General features: G+C 35.1%; 1 protein-coding gene and 1 non-coding gene across 2 annotated transcripts; both read left to right on the top strand.

Moving 5' to 3' along the window:
- The first annotated feature begins 3,071 nt into the window (after positions 1-3,071).
- Positions 3,072-3,175, top strand: LOC148567173 (small nucleolar RNA R71). The gene has a single exon (XR_015882200.1). It is a non-coding gene; the product is annotated as a small nucleolar RNA R71 (small nucleolar RNA).
- Positions 3,176-16,200: 13,025 nt separating this feature from the next.
- On the top strand, positions 16,201-19,228 carry LOC107639240 (putative inorganic phosphate transporter 1-10). Its single transcript, XM_088483560.1, has 3 exons — positions 16,201-16,616; positions 17,855-18,166; positions 19,094-19,228. The coding sequence occupies exons 1-3, from the start codon at positions 16,213-16,215 to the stop codon at positions 19,101-19,103; spliced, it is 726 nt and encodes a 241-aa protein (XP_088339686.1). The 5' UTR covers positions 16,201-16,212; the 3' UTR covers positions 19,104-19,228.
- The last annotated feature ends 658 nt before the right edge of the window (positions 19,229-19,886 follow it).

Here is a 19,886-nt window from a genome sequence, read left to right as displayed (position 1 = left end):
TGATCAAAGTTGACTCTCCTTGTGTAGGGGCATGCGTTCTCTTCCATGTATGGCAAGTTGAACGCCAACCTCACATTCTCCGGACTAAAATCTAAGTATTTCCCCCGAACCATTGTAACATAGTTCTTTGGATCCGGGTTCTTACTTTGATCATGGTTCTTGGTGATCCATGCATTGGCATAGAACTCTTGAACCATTAGGATGCCGACTTGTTGGATGGGATTTGTTAGAACTTCCCAACCTCTTCTTTGAATTTCATGTCGGATCTCCAGATACTCATTTCTTTTGAGTTTAAAAGGGACCTCAGGGATCACCTTCTTCTTGGCCACAACATCATAGAAGTGGTCTTGATGGGCTTTGGAGATGAACCTTTCCATCTCCCATGACTCGGATGTGGAAGCTTTTGTCTTCCCTTTCCCTCTTCTAGAGGATTCTCCGGTCTTAGATGCCATCAATGGTAATGGAAAAACAAAAAAAGCTATGCTTTTACCACACCAAACTTAGAATATTGCTCGCCCTCGAGCAATAAACAAAAGAATAGAAGAAGAAGAAGAAGAAATATGGAGAGGGAGAGGGAGATGTGGTTTCGGCCAAGGAGAGTGTAGAGGGGTGTGTTGTGTGAATTTGATGAAGAATGGAGGTCTTTATATAGGGAAGGGAGGGGGGTTAAGGTTCGGCCATATGGGTGGGTTTGGGTGGGAAATTGGTTTTGAATTTTGAAGGTAGGTGGAGTTTATGAGGTAGGTTTATTGGGAAGAGTGGGTGGATGTGAGTGGTGAAGGTTTAGTGGGGAAGAGAGATTGAGGTGATTGGTGAGGGGTTTTTAGGGAAGAGTGTTTATGGGGTTGTGTGAAAGAGAGTGGTGAGAAGAAGTGAGTGGAGGTAGGTGGGGATCCTGTGGGGTCCACAGATCCTGAGTGGATCCTGTGGGGTCCACAGATCCTGAGGTGTTCAAGGATTTACATCCTTGCACCCATTAGGCATGTAAAAATGCCTTTGTACCCAACTCTGGGCGTTCAGCGCCAGGTTGGTGGCCATTTTGGGCGTTCAACGCCCATTTGTGTGCCATTTCTGGCGTTGAACGCCAGAACCATGCCTGTTCTGGCGTTCAGCGCCCAGAAGCTGCCCATTTTGGGCGTTCAGCGCCAGAACCATGCTCTGTTCTGGCGCTGAACGCCAGACAGATGCTCCTCCAGGGTGTGATTTTTCTTCTGCTGTTTTTGATTCCGTTTTCAATTTTTCTATTTATTTTGTGACTCCACATGATCATGAACCTAAGAAAACATGAAAAACAATAAAAATAAGAATTAGATAAACATTGGGTTGCCTCCCAACAAGTGCTTCTTTAATGTCAATAGCTTGACAGTGGGCTCTCATGGAGCCTCACAGATGTGCAGAGCTTTGTTGAGACTCTCCAACACCAAACTTAGAGTTTGGATATGGGAGTTCAACACCAAACTTAGAGTTTGGTTGTGGCCTCCCAACACCAAACTTAGAGTTTGACTGTGGGGGCTCTGGTTGACTCTGCTTTGAGAGAAGCTTTTCATGCTTCCTCTTCATGGTTGCAGAAGGAGATCCTTGAGTTTTGAATACAAGGGAGTTCTCATTCCATTGAAGGACTATTTCACCTCTGTCAACATCAATCACAGCTCTTGCTGTGGCCAGGAAAGGTCTTCCTAGGATGATGGATTCATCCTCTTCCTTTCCAGTATCCAGGACTATGAAATCAGTAGGTATGTAAAGGCCCTCAACCTTTACTAATACATCTTCTACTTGTCCATAAGCCTGTTTTCTTGAGCTGTCTGCCATCTCTAGTGAGATTTTAGCAGCTTGCACCCCATAGATTCCCAGTTCTCTATTACAGAGAGAGGCATGAGGTTTATTCCTGAACCAAGGTCACACAGAGCCTTAAAGATCATGGTGCCTATGGTACAGGGTATTATGAACTTTCCAGGATCCTGTCTCTTCTGAGGCAATGTCAGTTGATCCAGATCACTTAGTTCATTGATGAACAAGGGAGGTTCAACTTCCCAAGTATCAATGCCAAATAATTTGGCATTCAGCTTCATGATTGCACCAAGAAACTTGGCAGTTTGCTCTTCAGTAACATCCTCACTCTCTTCTGAAGAGGAATACTCATCAGAGCTCATGAAGGGTATAAGGAGGTTCAATGGAATCTCTATGGTCTCTAGATGAGTCTCAGATTCCTTTGGTTCCTCAGAGGGAAGCTCCTTATTGATCACTGGACGTCCCAGGAGGTCTTCCTCCTTGGGATTCACGTCCTCTCCTCTCCTCACAGGTTCGGCCATGGCGCTTATGTCAATGCCTTGCACTCTCCTTTTGGGTTCTCTTCTGTATTGCTTGGGAGAGTACTAGGAGGGATTTCAGTGATCCTTTTACTCAGCTGGCCCACTTGTGCTTCCAAATTTCTAATGGAAGACCTTGTTTCATTCATGAAATTTACAGTGGCTTTAGATAGATCAGAGACTAGATTTGCTAAATTAGAAGTATTTTGTTCAGAGTTCTCTGTCTGTTGCTGAGTTGATGATGGAAAAGGTTTATTATTGTTAAACCTGTTTCTTCCACCATTATTAAAGCCTTGTTGGGGCTTTTGATCCTTCCATGAGAAATTTGGATGATTTCTCCATGTTGAGTTATAGGTGTTTCCATAAGGTTCACCTAAGTAGTTCACCTCTGCTATTGCAGGGTTCTCAGGATCATAGGCTTCTTCTTCAGAAGATGCCTCTTGAGTACTGTTGGATGCAGCTTGCATTCCATGCAGACTCTGAGAGATCATATTGACTTGCTGAGTCAATATTTTATTCTGAGCCAATATGGCATTCAGAGCATCAACTTCAAGAACTCCCTTCTTCATAGGCATCCCATTATTCACAGGATTCCTTTCAGAAGTGTACATGAACTGGTTATTAGCAACCATGTCAATGAGTTCTTGAGCTTCTGCAGGCGTTTTCTTTAGGTGAATGGATCCACCTGCAGAAGTATCCAATGACATCTTAGATAACTCAGACAGACCATCATAGAATATATCCAGGATGGTCCATTTTGAGAGCATGTCAGAAGGACACTTTTTGGTCAACTGTTTGTATCTTTCCCAAGCTTCATAGAGGGATTCACCTTCTTTCTGTCTGAAGGTTTGGACATCAGCTCTAAGCTTGCTCAGCTTTTGAGGAGGAAGGTACTTAGCTAAGAAAGCCGTGACCAGCTTATCCCAAGAGTTCAGGCTGTCTTTGGGTTGAGAATCCAACCATAATCTAGCTCTGTCTCTTACAGAAAAAGGGAAAAGCATGAGCCTGTAGACTTCAGGATCTACTCCATTAGTCTTAACAGTATCACATATCTGCAAGAATTCAGTTAAGAACTGAAAAGGATCTTCAGATGGAAGTCCATGAAACTTGCAGTTCTGCTGCATCAGAGAAACTAATTGAGGTTTTAGCTCAAAGTTGTTTGCTCCAATGGCAGGAATGGAGATTCTTCTTCCATGTAAATTGGAATTAGGTGCAGTAAAGTCACCAAGCATCTTCCTTACATTATTATTATTTTCGGCTGCCATCTCTTCTGCCTGTTCGAAAATTTCTGAAAGGTTATCTCTGGATTGTTGTATTTTGGCTTCTCTTAATTTTCTCTTCAGAGTCCTTTCAGGTTCTGGATCTGCTTCCACAAGAATGTTCTTATCCTTGCTCCTGCTCATATGACAAAGAAGAAGGCACAGAAAAATAATAATAATAATAATAATAGAGATCCTTTATACCACAGTATAGGGATCCCTTTGTGAGTAGAAGAAAAGAGGAAGAAATTCGAACACAGATAGAAGAGGGGGTTCGAATTTGGTGATGATGTGAGGAAGAGATGTTAGTTAATGAATGAATAAATAGAATAGAATGAGAGAGAAGGAGGGAATTTTCGAAAATTATTTTTTGAAAAGGAGTTAGTGATTTTTGAAAATGATTTTTGAAAAATTGTTAGTAATTTTCGAAAATTAAGTTTTAAAAATTAAAATAATTAATAAATTAAAAAGAAATTTTGAAAAAGGGGAGAGATATTTTCGAAAATGAGAGAGAGAGAGAGTTAGTTAGGTGGTTTTGAAAAAGTTAAGAAACAAACAAAAAGTTAGTTAGTTAGTTGAAACAAATTTTGAAAAGATAGGAAGTTAGGAAGTTAGAGAAGATATTTTGAAAAGATATTTTTGAAAAAGATAAGATGAGAAGATATTTTTGAAAAGATATGATAGAAATTAGTTTTTGAAAAAGATTTGATTTTTAAAATTTCAATTAATGACTTGGTTCATAAGAAATCACAAGATATGATTCTAGAACTTAAAGTTTGCATCTTTCTTAACAAGCAAGTAACAAACTTCAAATTTTTGAATCAAAACATTAATTGATTATGTTATTTTCGAAAATTTGATATAAAAATAAGAAAAAGATTTTTGAAAAATATTTTTGGAATTTTCGAAAATAACTAAGAATTTTGAAAAAGATTTGAATTTTGAAAAAGATTCTGAAAAAGATAAGATTTTCAAATTGAAAATTTGATTTGACTCATTAGCAACAACTTGATTTTTAAAATTTTTTGAAAAAGTCAACTCAAATTTTCGAATTTGATGAGAGAGAAAAAGGGGAAGATATTTTTTTGATTTTTGAAATTTTTATGAAAAACATGAAAGATATGCAATGCATGAAATTTTTAGATCAAAACAATGAATGCATGCAAAAATGCTATGAATGTCAAGATGAACATCATAGACATAATTTTGAAAAATTTTTAATGCAAAGAAAACATGCAAGACACCAAACTTAGAATTCTTTAATGCTTAGACACTAAGAATTCAAGAATGCATGAAATTTTCGAGAAAATGCAAGATGCATATGCAAATGACACCAAACTTATGATATGACTCAAGACTCAAACAAGAAACAGAAAATTATTTTTGATTTTTTTATGATTTTCTAATTTTTTTTTGGATTTTTTCGAAAATTATATGAAAAAGGAAAAATAAGGATTCCAAAATTTTTAATATGAATTCCAGGAATCTTGCCATGTTAGTCTAAAGCTTCAGTCCAGGAATTAGACATGGCTCACTAGCCAGCCAAGCCTTCAAAGAAAGCTCCAGTCCAAAACACTAGACATGGCCAATGGCCAGCCAAGCTTCAGCAGGTGATCATGGATCAGCAGCAGGTGGATGAGCAACAACTAAGTTGCTCTTGATAACAAATTGCAAGCCTCAGTCCAAATGAATTTAGACATGGCTTTACAGCCAGCCAGGCTTCACATGCTTCATGAAACACTAGAATTCATTCTTAAAAATTTTGAATAAATTTTTGAAAACATTTTTATTTATTTATTTATTTATTTTTCGAAAACAGATGAGAGATTTTTGAAAATATTTTTGAAAGATTTTTTTGAAAACAAAACAAAAAGAAAATTACCTAATCTGAGCAACAAGATACACCGTCAGTTGTCCAAACTCGAACAAGCCCCGGCAACGGCGCCAAAAACTTGGTGCACGAAATTGTGATGTCCAGGCTTGAACAATCCCTGGTAATGGCTCCAAAGCTTGGTGCTTTGATCTTAATTCATAATTGTCACAACTTCGATACAACTAACCAGCAAGTGCACTGGGTCGTCCAAGTAATACCTTACGTGAGTAAGGGTCGAATCCCACGGAGATTGTTGGTATGAAGCAAGCTATGGTCACCTTGTAAATATCAGTCAGGCAGATATAAAGTGATAATGGTGTTTTCGAATATTATATAATAAAATAGGGGTAGAGATACTTATGTAAATCATTGGTAGGAATTTCAGATAAGCGAACGGAGATGCTTTTCGTTCCTCTGAACCTCTGCTTTCCTGCTATCTTCATCTAATCAGTCTTACTCCTTTCCATGGCTGGCTTTATGCAAGGGCATCACCGTTGTCAGTGGCTACATCCCCTCCTCTCAGTGAATAATATGCTCACGCACCCTGTCACGGCACGGCTATTCATCTGTCGGTTCTCGATCATGCTGGAATAGGATTCACCCTCCTTTTGCGTCTGTCACTAACGCCCAACAATCGCGAGTTTGAAGCTCGTCACAGTCATTCAATCATTGAATCCTACTCGGAATACCACAGACAAGGTTTAGACCTTCCGGATTCTCTTGAATGCCGCCATCATTCTAGCTTACGCCAGGAAGATTCTGGTTAGGAGATCTAAGAGATACTCATTCTAGCTTAATTCATGTAGAACAGAAGTGTTTGTCAGGCACGCGTTCATAAGGGAGAAGGATGATGAGCGTCACACATAATCATCACCTTCATCACGTTCTTGGGTGCGAATGGATATCTTAGAAGCGAAATAAGAAGAATTGAATAGAAAACAGTAGTACTTTGCATTAATCCTTGAGGAACAGCAGAGCTCCACACCTTAATCTATGGAGTGTAGAAACTCTACCGTTGAAAATACATAAGTGATAGGTCCAGGCATGGCCATGTGGCCAGCCCCCATGATCTAAGAACAATGCGTTCAAAGATGGTCAAAAAGACCCTAAGCTGATCAAAAGATACCTAATACAATAGTAAAAGGTCCTATTTATAATAAACTAGCTACTAGGGTTTACATGAGTAAGTAATTGATGCATAAATCCACTTCCGAGGCCCACTTGGTGTGTGTTTGGGCTGAGCCTGAGTGTTGCACGTGCGGAGGCCATTTGTGAAGTTGAACGCCAGTTTCTGTGCCAGTTTGGGCGTTCAACTCTGGTTTTGGATCCTTTTCTGGCGCTGGACGCCAGATTTGGGCAGAAGGCTGGCGTTGAACGCCAGTTTACGTCGTCAATTCTTGGCCAAAGTATGAACTATTATATATTGATGGAAAGCCCTGGATGTCTACTTTCCAACGCAATTGGAAGCGCGCCATTTCGAGTTTTGTAACTCCAGAAAATCCACTTTGAGTGCAGGGAGGTCAGAATCCAACAGCATCAGCAGTCCTTCTTCAACCTCTGAATCTGATTTTTGCTCAAGTCCCTCAATTTCAGCCAGAAAATACCTGAAATTACAGAAAAACACACAAACTCATAGTAAAGTCCAGAAATGTGAATTTAACATAAAAACTAATGAAAACATCCCTAAAAGTAACTAGATCCTACTAAAAACATACTAAAAATAATGTCAAAAAGCGTATAAATTATCCGCTCATCACTGGGCGTAGTGACAGACGCAAAAGGAGGGTGAATCCTATTCTAGTATGATCGAGAACCTCAGATGATTAGCCGTGCCGTGACAGAGCATTTGGACCTTTTTCATAAGAGGATGGGATGTAGCCATTGACAACGGTGATGCCCTTACAGAAATCTTGCCATGGAAAGGAGTAAGACTGATTGGATGAAGACAGCAGGAAAGCAGAGATTCAGAGGAACGAAAGCATCTCTATACGCTTGTCTGAAATTCTCACCAATGAATTACATAAGTATTTCTATCTTTATTTTCTATTTATTTATTATTATTATTCAAAAACTCCATAACCATTTGATATCCGCCTGACTGAGATTTACAAGATGACCATAGCTTGCTTCATACCAACAATCTCCGTGGGATCGACCCTTACTCACGTAAGGTTTTATTACTTGGACGACCCAGTGCACTTGCTGGTTAGTTGTGCGAAGTTGCGAAGTTATGTTTGGACCATGGTATTGTGCACCAGTTGTTGGTGTCATTACCAGGGAGAGAATGAACAAATTTTACAACGTCAGAGTAACAATTTCGCATACCACGGCTATTATTGATTTTTTTTATTCTTGTTATGGTAAGGTTTCTGATTGTTCAGTTTATTATGCTGATTATTAGTCTGAACTTCTAATTTGTTATTAATTATTGTTGAACAGTATCTTTTTTATCTTTGATTTATGTTTCTATGATTCTAATTCTTAATGTTCTGGTTGTAAGTTTATTGTTATGATTCTAATTTTTTAATTTCTATTTTTATTATTCTATTTCCTTGTATGTGTTTTGTGTTTGTGTTATTGCCTTGTATGTGTTTATGTTTGTTTGTTCCATTTTCTTATGGTTTTAGTTTTGAAAAACTCTCATCAGAAGCCACTTTAGAGTAGAAGAACCATTGCTACCCAATATTCACCATGTATGCACCTCTTTTGTTTGTGTTTGTTTGTTTGTTTATGTTTGCTTGTTTAATTCTGAGTTGCTAAGTTAGGTTTAATTGTGAGTTGTTGGGTTTAATTTTGAGTTGCTGAGTTAATAATAATAATTTTTTTATGTTTGCTTATTCTGAGTTATTGATTTTCTGAAATGTTGTTGCTAATTACGGGAAATGAATGGTGTCATTGCTGATTTTCTGATGGTTAAATTTTTTTGGCTGTATATTGAACATTATATTTGTCATTTACTGTGCGATTTGATCTGCTTGGTTAATAAGATTTGTTCACATAAATATATAGGAACATGAGGATCTGGGCTTTTTTTTCATCCATGGATAACTCATGGTTTTAAAATAGTCATCAAGAAAGTAAGCGAGGATGTAAAAGTGGAAATTTAAGGGAGTGGGTGAGGATCAGGGAGGGCATTGAGAAATTGGAGGATATACTACACAGATGATAGTGATATGAAAATGTACTGATCTTTGCCTGGCCCAAATAGTGGAGGTATTGATTAGTTGATTGCAATGTTATTGACTTTTGTTAGGGGTGAAACTGACCATCCTGTTCCAGAAAGTGAAGAAGATGATATGAAAAGTGAAGATGAGGATCGTTTTCTAATTTCTGCTGCTGAGAAAGGTTAATCTAAAGTTAAAGGAAACAAAGCACATAAGACAGCTGAGTAAGCTGGCAAAAATGCAGGTGTTAATCCTTAAAATGGAAAATCAAAAGTGCTGATGGAGATGAACCACAGCAGCAAGACATGTGAGATAAATATACTGATTTAGTGACATCATACATCTATATGGCAACCAGCCTTTGGTTTTTTTTAATAGGGTCACTGAAAAAGAACACTTTGTGCCTTTTGTTTAATTTATACTAACTGTTTTACACTTCTTTTTTTCTCCTGATAATGATTTTATATAATTTTTAGGAAAAAGAAGAAGAAAAAGAACAAATTGAAAGAACCTGATAAAAGGGAAAGTGCTCAGGCACCAAGCAATAGAGCAGCTCCTGGAAAGAAGGTTAACAACCTCTACTGATTTAGTTAGTTGAACTTGCACAAATTACTACTGTAGATTGATGTCATTGAACCTGTTTTCTAATGCAATCTGTTTCAATGGGAATAAATTGTTTGATTTTAGGTCAGTTTTAAATAGTCTATTATTTTACTTTCTTTTTTCAACGTCTCTTATCAATTATTCAGCTAGTTGCTTGCTCATGCAATTTTCAACTCACCCTGTTCTCTTCTGTTGAGAAGAGCTAAAAATGAGTCCTGTTTGTGTTTCTTGGTAAAGTTTTTGCTTTAATTTCTCAGTTTGGCACTCTTTAAATGTGTGGTGAAAAGATATTGCTTTTTTTGCATTTTTGGTACACTTTAAAAGCGTAGCAAAAGCCAATTTTTCTTGTAGTGTGAGATATTTATCGATTTGTTACTAGTTTAAAAGGAATTTGCAATGACATTTGTGATAGTATTGCAACTAATTAAATATATATTATTTCCTAGCAAATTAGTGACTATTTCGTAACTTTGCTTTTTCATTTAGACTAGTTTTGGTTTAGCGACAAATTTCTACAAATTTAATTAAGGATTTTTAAAGATTAACTATAGATTTGCTGCAAATTGTGATAGATTTGCGATCATATTAGCGAACAACTTGCGACGAGTTAGATTCGAAAATTTTCTCACTAATTAGCATTAACTAAGCATTCCATTTTGTCTACGAAGTTAGCTTGGATTTAGCGACGAGTCTACTACAGTAGAGTTTGACGCTAATTAGCGACTATCTATTTGTCTATTTCTTCTATGGAATTAGCTTATAATTTAGTGATGGATTTGCGACTATCTATTCGGTCGCTAAAAAACTTTTTCGATGAATTAGCGACTAATGTGTTTGCGTCACTGATCTGCAACTTGTAATTAGCGAGGAAAGCATTGGTTGCTAGACTGTAGCTAATCCGTCACAGACTATATTTTGCATCAGATTAGCGATGATTTTATGAATTTTTTGTGGTAACTAATCGGTCAAATTGTTGTAGTGATATGATTTGGAGACTGGTTGAGGGATACAAAGCCCATTTTTGGACTGATAAATGGATTCCAGGCTTTATCGAACTAAAAGTAGTTGCCTTGATTAACCTGGATGAGAATTGTTGAGTTTGGAAAGCTAATATTAAAATGATGATCAAATATTATTAAAATATTAATTAAAAGCTTATTAAAATATTACCAATTTTTTGTTTGATGTATTTGGTTTAGTGTGCAGGAAAGAAAATTAACTTTCATATTGGCCCAATTAAGCAAGTCCATCTTGATCACTAAACAAGTTTAGAATTATACCAATTTGTTTCAAATATAGTGGCTGAACTTTGAAAAAGAAAGAAAACCAAAAAGGCCCAAGTCCTTCAAAGCCCTTTTGATTACTCCCACTCTTGGTAATTGGAACTTGAAATTCATTTCAATTAATTCCTTGAAACTTCCACCGAAAGTTTCTCTCTTCTCTCTCTTACTTCGGTCACATCACTCAACAAAGAAGAAGAAAGAAAAAAATAGAAAGCACAGAAGGAAGGTTTTGAAGAAAGGCAAAAAGATTGTTGCCAAATCAAAGCAAAGAAAAGGGGCTACAACTAAGTAGCTAGTCTCTCTCGGTCAAAGCACAACAAAAGTTTATTTCCTCATTTGTGCTACGATGAGGAACGAAGAAGAAAATCACAAGGTCTCAAGCACAGAAGAAGCAACCATGGAGAATGTGAAGTAAACATGATTCAGAAGCTCATCAACGCTCAGAATCAAAACTTGGGGCCAAAGTCAAGCTCAACAGACAAGATTGAAGAAGCTTGAAGAAAAAGGATGAGAGATAAAAGGTGAGCATGCATGCAACAGACTCGGTTCTCTCTCTTCTCTCTGATGAAGCCGCTGCTTGTCTCTGAGGTTGGAGAAGAAGTTAGTGTTAGGGTTGAACGTATTTCAACCTTGGAAGCTTCACTCTTCTATATTAAAGGTGAATGGCCAAGGGTTGAAAGTAAGGAGAGTAAGTAAAAAGCACAGAGTTCACTCTCATAGCTACCCAAGCTATTAGAGTTCTTCTCCTTCATGTAGTTCATTTAGTATTTCTTTTCTCAGTTTTGATCGGTCTAAGTCTCATTGTAAAAGGCAAACATGGTGATGTTTGTAAAAAAAAGCCAATGAGAGGTAAAAGGCAGTGAGTTAAACAGTGAGAAAAAGCCATAAGATGTCTCAGTGTTTCTTTGTACATCTTTCTGTTTTGTGTCATAATCCTGTGGGGATTTTCTTACAAATTGGGTTAGCACTTTGTTGTTGAAAGCTAGATTGAGGTCTAGTCAAATTCATATTGGGGTTAGAATCTGAATTTGTCCCAGATAGGATTAGGTAGATCCTAAGGAAGCATAGGTGTTTGTAATCTTGAAAAAGAGATAGTAAAATTCCATCATAGTTGTGATGGAGACTGGATGTAGGCTACATTGCACTAAGTAGCTGAACCAGGATACATCTGGTGTTATTTCTTCTTCTCTACTTCGATTCTATTTGTTACTTAGGAGACAAAATGAAAATGTCTCTCAACTTGGTATGAGACAAAAGTAAAAATATATCCTAAGTTTCTGTGAGAAAGTAAAAGCACTATACAACAAAAAAAGAAGCTAAGACGATTCAACCCCATTCTCTTAGCCACTGATAACCATCAAGAATAAAATTACAGAAAAAGTTGTTGATTATAATATTGCTGATGGAGAATGGAATTGGGATGCTTTATATCAAGTTCTACCAGAAAAGGTCACAGAATTACTACATATAATTAAAGCTCCCAAACCTAATATTGGAGATGATTATAGAAGAGTATTTGCAAGACCAGATGACGGTTTCCAATGACCAGATACGCGCTGGAGGCAGCGGCACTGCTAGTGTAGCACTGACATCAACACCTAGTCCGCCGCTTCAGCAAGGGGAAGACGACGACGATTATCGTGATCTATAGGGTTTAGGGATTTAATTTATTTTATGCCTATTTCACTGTATTTTACTTCTTTGACTTTTTATTATATTCGAACCCTTGATATTTAATAAAATCATTAGTTGATTTCTGGTAATTTTAAATTTGTGCCTAATTAAATTGTCCTAGGCTTTTGTGTTTTAAATAATATATGAATCAAGTTACTCTGGGACGATTTATGCATGAAATGCATTGCTCAAAAATACATAAATCGTCCCAAACCTTTGTGTGTTACCAAATGTATATAAATCGTTCTAAGCCTTTGTGTCTAGTTCGCCGCACTCTTTTCTCCTTGTTTCTTCTGCTTGCTGTTGCTCTTGCCACCATTACGTCCGCCTCTTTTCCTCTATTTTTCTCCATTGCAAGGTGCTATGCTTCTACTCTCTTTTTAATTTTCTTTTTCTTTTTTCAGCTTATTAGCTTTTCAATTTTTACTATCTTATATCTTTTTTCTTTGATCAATTCATATATAGCTTATTTGCATCTTCCTTAACTGCATTAGACTAGAAATTGGAAGAATTTGTTTGGATTTAATGTTGATTTAGAGTTTTAAAAGTATTTTATTTGTGTTTAATTGTTGATTTCATTGAAGTTGATTATGGTGATGGATTGTTTGGATTTGATGTTAATTTGAGATTTTTAGATTTTTTAATTTGTGTTTAATTCTTGATATTGTTGAAGTTGATGATGGTGGTGGAGTTTAAGAGATGTAAAGGTTGTAGTGGCAATCAAGGTGTCAATGGTGGTATTAGTTATATTGTATGGTGTTGGGTGATAGTGATGGTGATTATGGTAGTTTAAAAGAGAGGATAATAAAGATGAAATGAGAGAGGATAAAATTGGTAGTGGAGAGATGGTGGTGTTTTGAGAGTGAAAATGACAATGGTGGCTGCACGATTATTGAAGGAGATAAGAAGATGAAGGAAGAAGAAGAGGATGAAAGTAGTTGGCATTCAAACGTTGTGTTTTATCTCTGAGAAAAACAATGACGTTTTTCTTTTCAGCATAGGGACTGATTTGTCGTCCTTGTAACATGTGGACACTTAATGGTCATGTGTGTGAGTAGTTAATGCTTCAGGTCAATATTTTCAGTTAATAAAAAATGGGATAATTTGGTTGGGGCTAATTTGACCAACTAATAAACTTCGAGATCATTTTTTTTTAATAAACGAGCTCAACACAGTAACGTGGAGCAACAGAAATAAAAGAACTCAGACAACAAAGCAACAAACAACCTGAACACAATCCCTTTTGTTATCTTCGGCATTGCCATCAACAACAGAAGGGATCCGCACTACGCCACTCTCTATAATTGGTCAAAGATTTATGAAACACCTCTTGAACACCTGCTTCCTTGTTGTTAAATATCCGTCCGTTTCTCTCCAGCCAAACATTCCATATAACTGCAAAAAAATATATGAGCCACTTGTTGTGCTCTTCTTTCTTGCTAATGACACCCATCCAACTCTCAAAGTGCTCTTTCAGTGAACCCGAAATAGACCACAACCTCCCAAATTCAGATAGCCATTCACACCACACCTACCAGGCAAACTCACAACCAAGAAACAAGTGGTGAATATGTTCCACATCTTTTTTACACAAGACACACATGTTATCATCGTGGTTAATAATACCCAGTCTATGCAATCTTTCTTTAGTATTTACTCTTCCTATTAAAGCAAACCAGATAAATAACTCCACTCGTGGCAGAACCAAATCTTTCCATATGGTTCTGGTGAAACTGTAGCTGGTAATATCCTCCGGAAGCGTTTCTGACTGCAGCACCTGCACAAAAGAGTTAGTTGAAAAAATACCTTCTTCGTCAAACTTCCAAACAACTCTATCTTGCGTATCACGTGCTATCTTTACTGGTCTTAAAGTCTCATGTAATTGATCCACTAGTTCCAACTCCCATTGGTATAATTCTCGCCTCCACTGGAAGTTCCAAATCCACTCTAACCCATCCCAAAACTCACAATCCCCTATAACAGATCCTGTTTGGTTTGAAATAGAGAAAAGTCTTGGAAAACGCATCTTAAGTGAACCACTTTGCAGCCAAACATCTTCCCAAAATCGAGTCCTCCTTCCATCACCAACCTCCATAGCTAACCCAGCAATCATCTTATCTCTCACATTATGGTCCTTAAACTGCAACTAACAGATATCCTTCCATGGAACTCCTCGACTAGGCAATGTCTGAGCTGACAATATCCTATTGGGGTTCAAGTTACGACAAGAGCACACAACCTTCTTCCATAACGGACACTCATCTTTTGAGAAACGCCACCACCACTTGAAGAGGAGAGCTGTGTTCCTCATCACGACATCACCCACCCCCAATCCTCCCAACTTTTTAGGAGCCTGAACCACTTCCCACTTAACAAGTGCCATTCCATGTCTGCCTTCCTCCTTGCTCCATAGAAATTTTCTCTGCAGCGAAATCAACTTCTCTGCCACTGCCTTCGGCATCTTATACAGACTCAAATAGTACACTGGTAAACTATATATTCAATACAGACTTAATCAGGACTAACTTACTAGTTTTGTTAAGGACTTTCGCCTTCCATAGACTAAGCTTCTCCTCGACCTTATCAATGATCGGTTTTCACGTGCTGACCCGTCTTAGGTTTGCTCCCAAGAAAATGCCAAGATATCTGACTGGAAGGTTCGCCTCCTTGCACCCTAATAAATTGCACATATTGTATGTCCATGGCTGTTCGCAATTAATTGGGATCAGGCTGGAATTATCGAAGTTTATACTTAACCCCGACATCATTTCAAAACACCTTCGAGATCATTTTGTATATTTTAAAATTTAAGAAACTAAAATGTTCGACTTTAAAGATTTCAAAAACTAATTTGGATGATTACTCTTATTTTTATCATTTATTCATAATATGATATTTCTTTATTTTTATTATTAAAATTTTGAATTTTACATAATTTTATAGAATTATTTAATTATTATCATATTAATGATTTTACTAATAACTTATTAATTAAACTACTGATCTAATAATTTGATTGGTTGATTGTTGGTTTTGTTTTAATAACTATGCTTTTACCGTTTGTTAGTGAAATTTGTTGGTTATTTATTTGATTAGTTTACCAAATTTTATGAATGTCCAAAGGTTCAGCATGAGCACTCACTTTTCATAAATTAGGTTGATGCCCTCTAAAAAGGGAAAGAAAAGTCTTCCTCCGCGAGGATCATCTACATTTCATTTTGATGATAATAAAATATAAAAAATTGAAATATTAAAATTTATATTTTTATATTTTATTTGATAATAAATTAAAATAAATTATAAAAATTTAATTTATTCTTATTTTTTTATTCAAAAAAATTAAAAAAATACAATAATAAAAAATATAATTATAAAAAATTAATAAAAATAAAAAAAATAAATTATATCTCTTATTAATATTTTAGTATCTTTTCTATTAGAATAAATACAAAATACATTAATTTAATGTCTTTATTCTTTAAACATAATATCTCTATTTATATCTCATCTACCGGACATAATTTTGTCTTACTATATACCTATCTCAATATTTTGCCCTATAAATAAACGCACTTTATATAACATACATCTATATGATGGAGAAAGATCCGTATAATTCTTCCACGCATCCAAGGAAAAAAGATCTCAATTGACTTAAAATGAGACTCGTCAAAATGTCTTTTATAACGATGAAGTAATAATTTTAAATAAACACACAAATAATAAGTCATTTAAATACTTTTCTCTATTAATATTGAGTGGAAACAAAAATTGTTAACAAAATTCTCAATACAAAATTATTGATTATCGTACTCAGAACTACTGTAAAAAGTACTTTTTACTGAGAAAAGATTGTTTTAAAAAACAAAAACTAAAGCATAAGCATTGATGATGTGCTACAAAATTTTAGAATTTTTTATTATTAGCAATTAGTATCACAGAGAAGTAATTTTTTCCAATTGTCACATTCAACCAATTTAATACCCTTATCATAATAACACTTTAAAACACACTTGCATATATTATGATTATATCTTCTGGTATGCTGTGATGGCGAGAACGAGGTTGAGGGTGCTTTCAACCCTAGACACGGCTAAGACACAATACTATCACTTTAAGGCCATCATAATTACCGGCATGGGACTCTTCACCGACGCCTACGACCTCTTCTCCATCACCATCGTCATAAGGATGATTGGAAGGGTGTACTATAGCGACCACCATAACGGCCAAAACAAGTACAAAACTCCTCCCGTTGTGGAGTCTGCTCTAGTGGCCGTTTCCCTGATAGGCATGGTCATTGGGCAGCTTGTTTTTGGTAGACTCGGGGACCTCAAAGGGCGTCGTTGGGTCTATGGACTTGCCTTGCTACTTATGATATTTGGCTCCTTGGGGTGTGGCTTCTCCATTTGCATTAGAAGAGCATGCGTTCTCCTCAGCCTAGGCTTCTTCAGGTTATTTAATTCTCATTTTTCACTTTAAATAGAATATTAGATGATTATTTATTATACCTAGGCGCATCAATCGAGTGATGAAGTGATAATTTATTGAATTTATATATCTTTCTTATTATACATTATCTTTTCGGTAAATACTCACTCACTAATTTTTGTAGAGGCGTCAAAATGAGTTAAATTTATCAACAAATCAGTTTACTCATTTAAACAGGTAAATTTTGTCTCTAAAATTAAATTCATTTAAATTTTGGGATAAATTGACTGAACTCAATTAATCCAAAAAAATAATGAGTTAAATGAGTTATGCCACGAGTTAAACAAGTGATCCATTTATTTTTTTTGTTTATATCTTTTTAAAATAAATTAACATTTGTAACCGATATTTATCTTGACCCAACCCAAAAATCTAATTCATTAACTAAAAGAATACTATTTATTTAAGATTTTTTTTTATCTAAAAATGATATCTTTTGTCAAAATATTTTTTAAAAAATAAAATAAAAGAAGAAATGGACTAGCTCGTTTAACCTGTCAGATTAATTATAAACGGTTCGAGTTAAGAAATTATGGTCCGCAAATAAAACGAATTTAAATAAGTCGGGCCTAAATGGTTCGGGTTGACCCGTTTAACAATTCTACTAATTTTTAAAGAGAAAAATTTAAAAATAAACAATTTTAATTTATAGTAATTATAGCCAATAATTTAACACTTTTAATCCAGTAATTCAATACTATATTTTTAGTCAATATTTTCAAACAATAATGCCAAAGAGATAAAAAAAATAATTAAATTTAACTTATTTAATATTTATTAATTATTACAATAATAATAGGTATTAAATAAAATAAATTTCGACTGTTTTTAACTAATTTTTTTTAGTTATCAAATATTTTTAATTTTTAAATATTACTGATTAGTTATCAGCAAAGATAATACATTATGTTGATTATGTGTCGCTATTAATTTCAAAATTCGATAATGATGCATTAAACTTTAGAGTTCAACTTTTATAATGCGATTGTGAGATATATGTCTATATATAAGTAAATAATTTTTACATTATTTGAAGTGCTTTTAAATTAAACCCTAAAATTTATGCATGTAACTACATTTTAAAACATATAAAGCTTTCATTTAATTTGAAGTTGTTTATATCTCAATGTATAAGAGATTAATTAACATGTGAATGGCCATGAATTCATTTCAATTTGAAGTTAATTTTCTTGTAAATTAGGTTCTTGTTGGGGCTAGGGATTGGAGGAGACTACCCTCTATCATCAACAATCATGTCTGAATTTGCCAACAAAAAGACAAGAGGCTCTTTCATAGCGGCGGTTTTCTCCATGCAGGGTTTCGGCATATTGGCAAGTGCCACCGTCACCATAGTGGTGTGCTCCATATTCCGCCGTGCTGCTAGCTCGGATAACCATACGCCGGGACGGCCACCGGCGACGGCTGACTTTGCATGGAGGTTGATACTTATGTTGGGTTCAATTCCGGCAGCCTTGACTTACTACTGGCGTATGTTGATGCCCGAAACAGCCAGGTACATATATACCCCTTTTGGACATTTCACATGCATTTACGCCCTTATCTTTTTTTGTTATCTATACCAATATATAATGGGGATATAGGAGTTTGGTATCCAATTCTTTCTTCCCATTTTACCCTCTTTCTTCTTTTTTTTTCAAAAAAATATTTTACCCATTTCACTTTTAATATAAAAAAAACTGTTACTATGTATTTAATTTTTTTATTTTTTTTTAAAATTATTTTTACCTATGACAAAATTTAAAACTAATTCATTTTATTTCAAATAATAACATAATTTATTGATATTCTATAACAAAATTAATTAAATTACAATACACGGTTTAAATACTTCTGATGTCTATTGTTTATCTTAAAAAAAATTACATATAAACGTGTACTCTTAATTAAATCTATACCAATTTATTAAATTATAATACACGGTTTATATATTTTTCTGATGTCTATTGTTTATATTTAAAAAAAAATTACATATAGAAGAGTACTCCTTAATCAAATCTATACCAATATATAATGGATTATACCAATATATAATGGGATAGAAAAATTTAGTATCCAATTTTTTCTCTCTATTTTACCCCTATTTTTTTAAGTTTGTTAAACACTGAATTCAATATAACAAACTGTTACTACGTCCTCTATTTTTTTTTATCAAAAAAATAATTTATCAAACTAATTCACTTTCAACCCCACCACATGTTTTAAAACTGATTTACTTCCAATAAAAAACTGTTACCACTACGTACTCAATTTAAAAACTGACCCACTTTCAATAAAAAACTGATCCACCTTCAGTCGTACTTAACTCCCAACAAAATTAAATTACTCTTTCACTTTCAATTTTGGTCTCGCAAACGTTTTTCTTCTCTGCATCTTGCTATCACGAAATCAACAATCACGTCAACGTCGACCACTTGGACAGAATCTGCTAGGCGAAGAAGACAGAAAATGACCGAAGAACAAAGATAGCAACACCTGACCGAAGAACAAAGATAGCAACTTATTTGGAGATGATTCGACAAGAAAACAAGTTGTCATATTAATTGATACAACTTCAATTCCAATTCCAACTCCAATGCCAAACACAAGTGGAGGTACCACAAACATAAGAGTAGCCCGATTGACTACAATTAAAACAGGCAAATAAAAATCTATAACAATATATAATGTCGATACGGATTAACCTCTTTTTTAATTCTTTATTCCAATAATTTATTCGTTTATTAATTTTATCCGTTTTCAATTTTTCTTATTTCTCTTTCCAATTCTGAATTTGCTTCTCTGCATGTAACAATTATTTGGATAAGTTTTTGTGATTTTCTGAACTAGATAGTGACTATGCTAAATGTTGATTTTAGACGCCATGTATGAAAGGAGAAAAAAAATAATTAGGAGTGATAAATAATTTTTTTATCGATCTTATCATTTTATTTTGGGTATATTCTTTATGTGAGTACTTTATACCAATAGTTAATCTCATTATTCAATTTTTAGTGCTTCTCCTCTCACCATTAGGTGCACTTTTCTGTATTATTACTGTTGCCATCATTCTCCTTCCTTCAATATCGTGATTGTATCGCCTCCATCTTTTCCTCGCTTCCATTCACTACAATTGCAAATTTTATACCGTTTTGCTATAGTTATTAATTTCACGCATAACTTTCACCTTCATTTTCCTTTCTCTTCAGTTTACTTACCAAACTGTATTAATTCTT

The sequence above is a fragment of the Arachis ipaensis genome, chromosome B4 (assembly GCF_059453495.1).
Source record: "Arachis ipaensis isolate K30076 ecotype BB chromosome B4, ASM5945349v1, whole genome shotgun sequence".
Classification (NCBI taxonomy): domain Eukaryota; kingdom Viridiplantae; phylum Streptophyta; class Magnoliopsida; order Fabales; family Fabaceae; genus Arachis; species Arachis ipaensis.
The sequence above is the reverse complement of the archived record's forward strand: the minus strand, read 5'-3'. Positions and strand labels throughout refer to the sequence as shown.

Bases quoted from the DNA above. Each gene is read 5' to 3' on its own strand.
- LOC107639240 (XM_088483560.1), top strand. From the start codon at position 16,213: ATGGCGAGAACGAGGTTGAGGGTGCTTTCAACCCTAGACACGGCTAAG. The intron at 16,617-17,854 runs GTTATTTAATTC...CTTGTAAATTAG, and splicing joins CTCAGCCTAGGCTTCTTCAG to GTTCTTGTTGGGGCTAGGGA.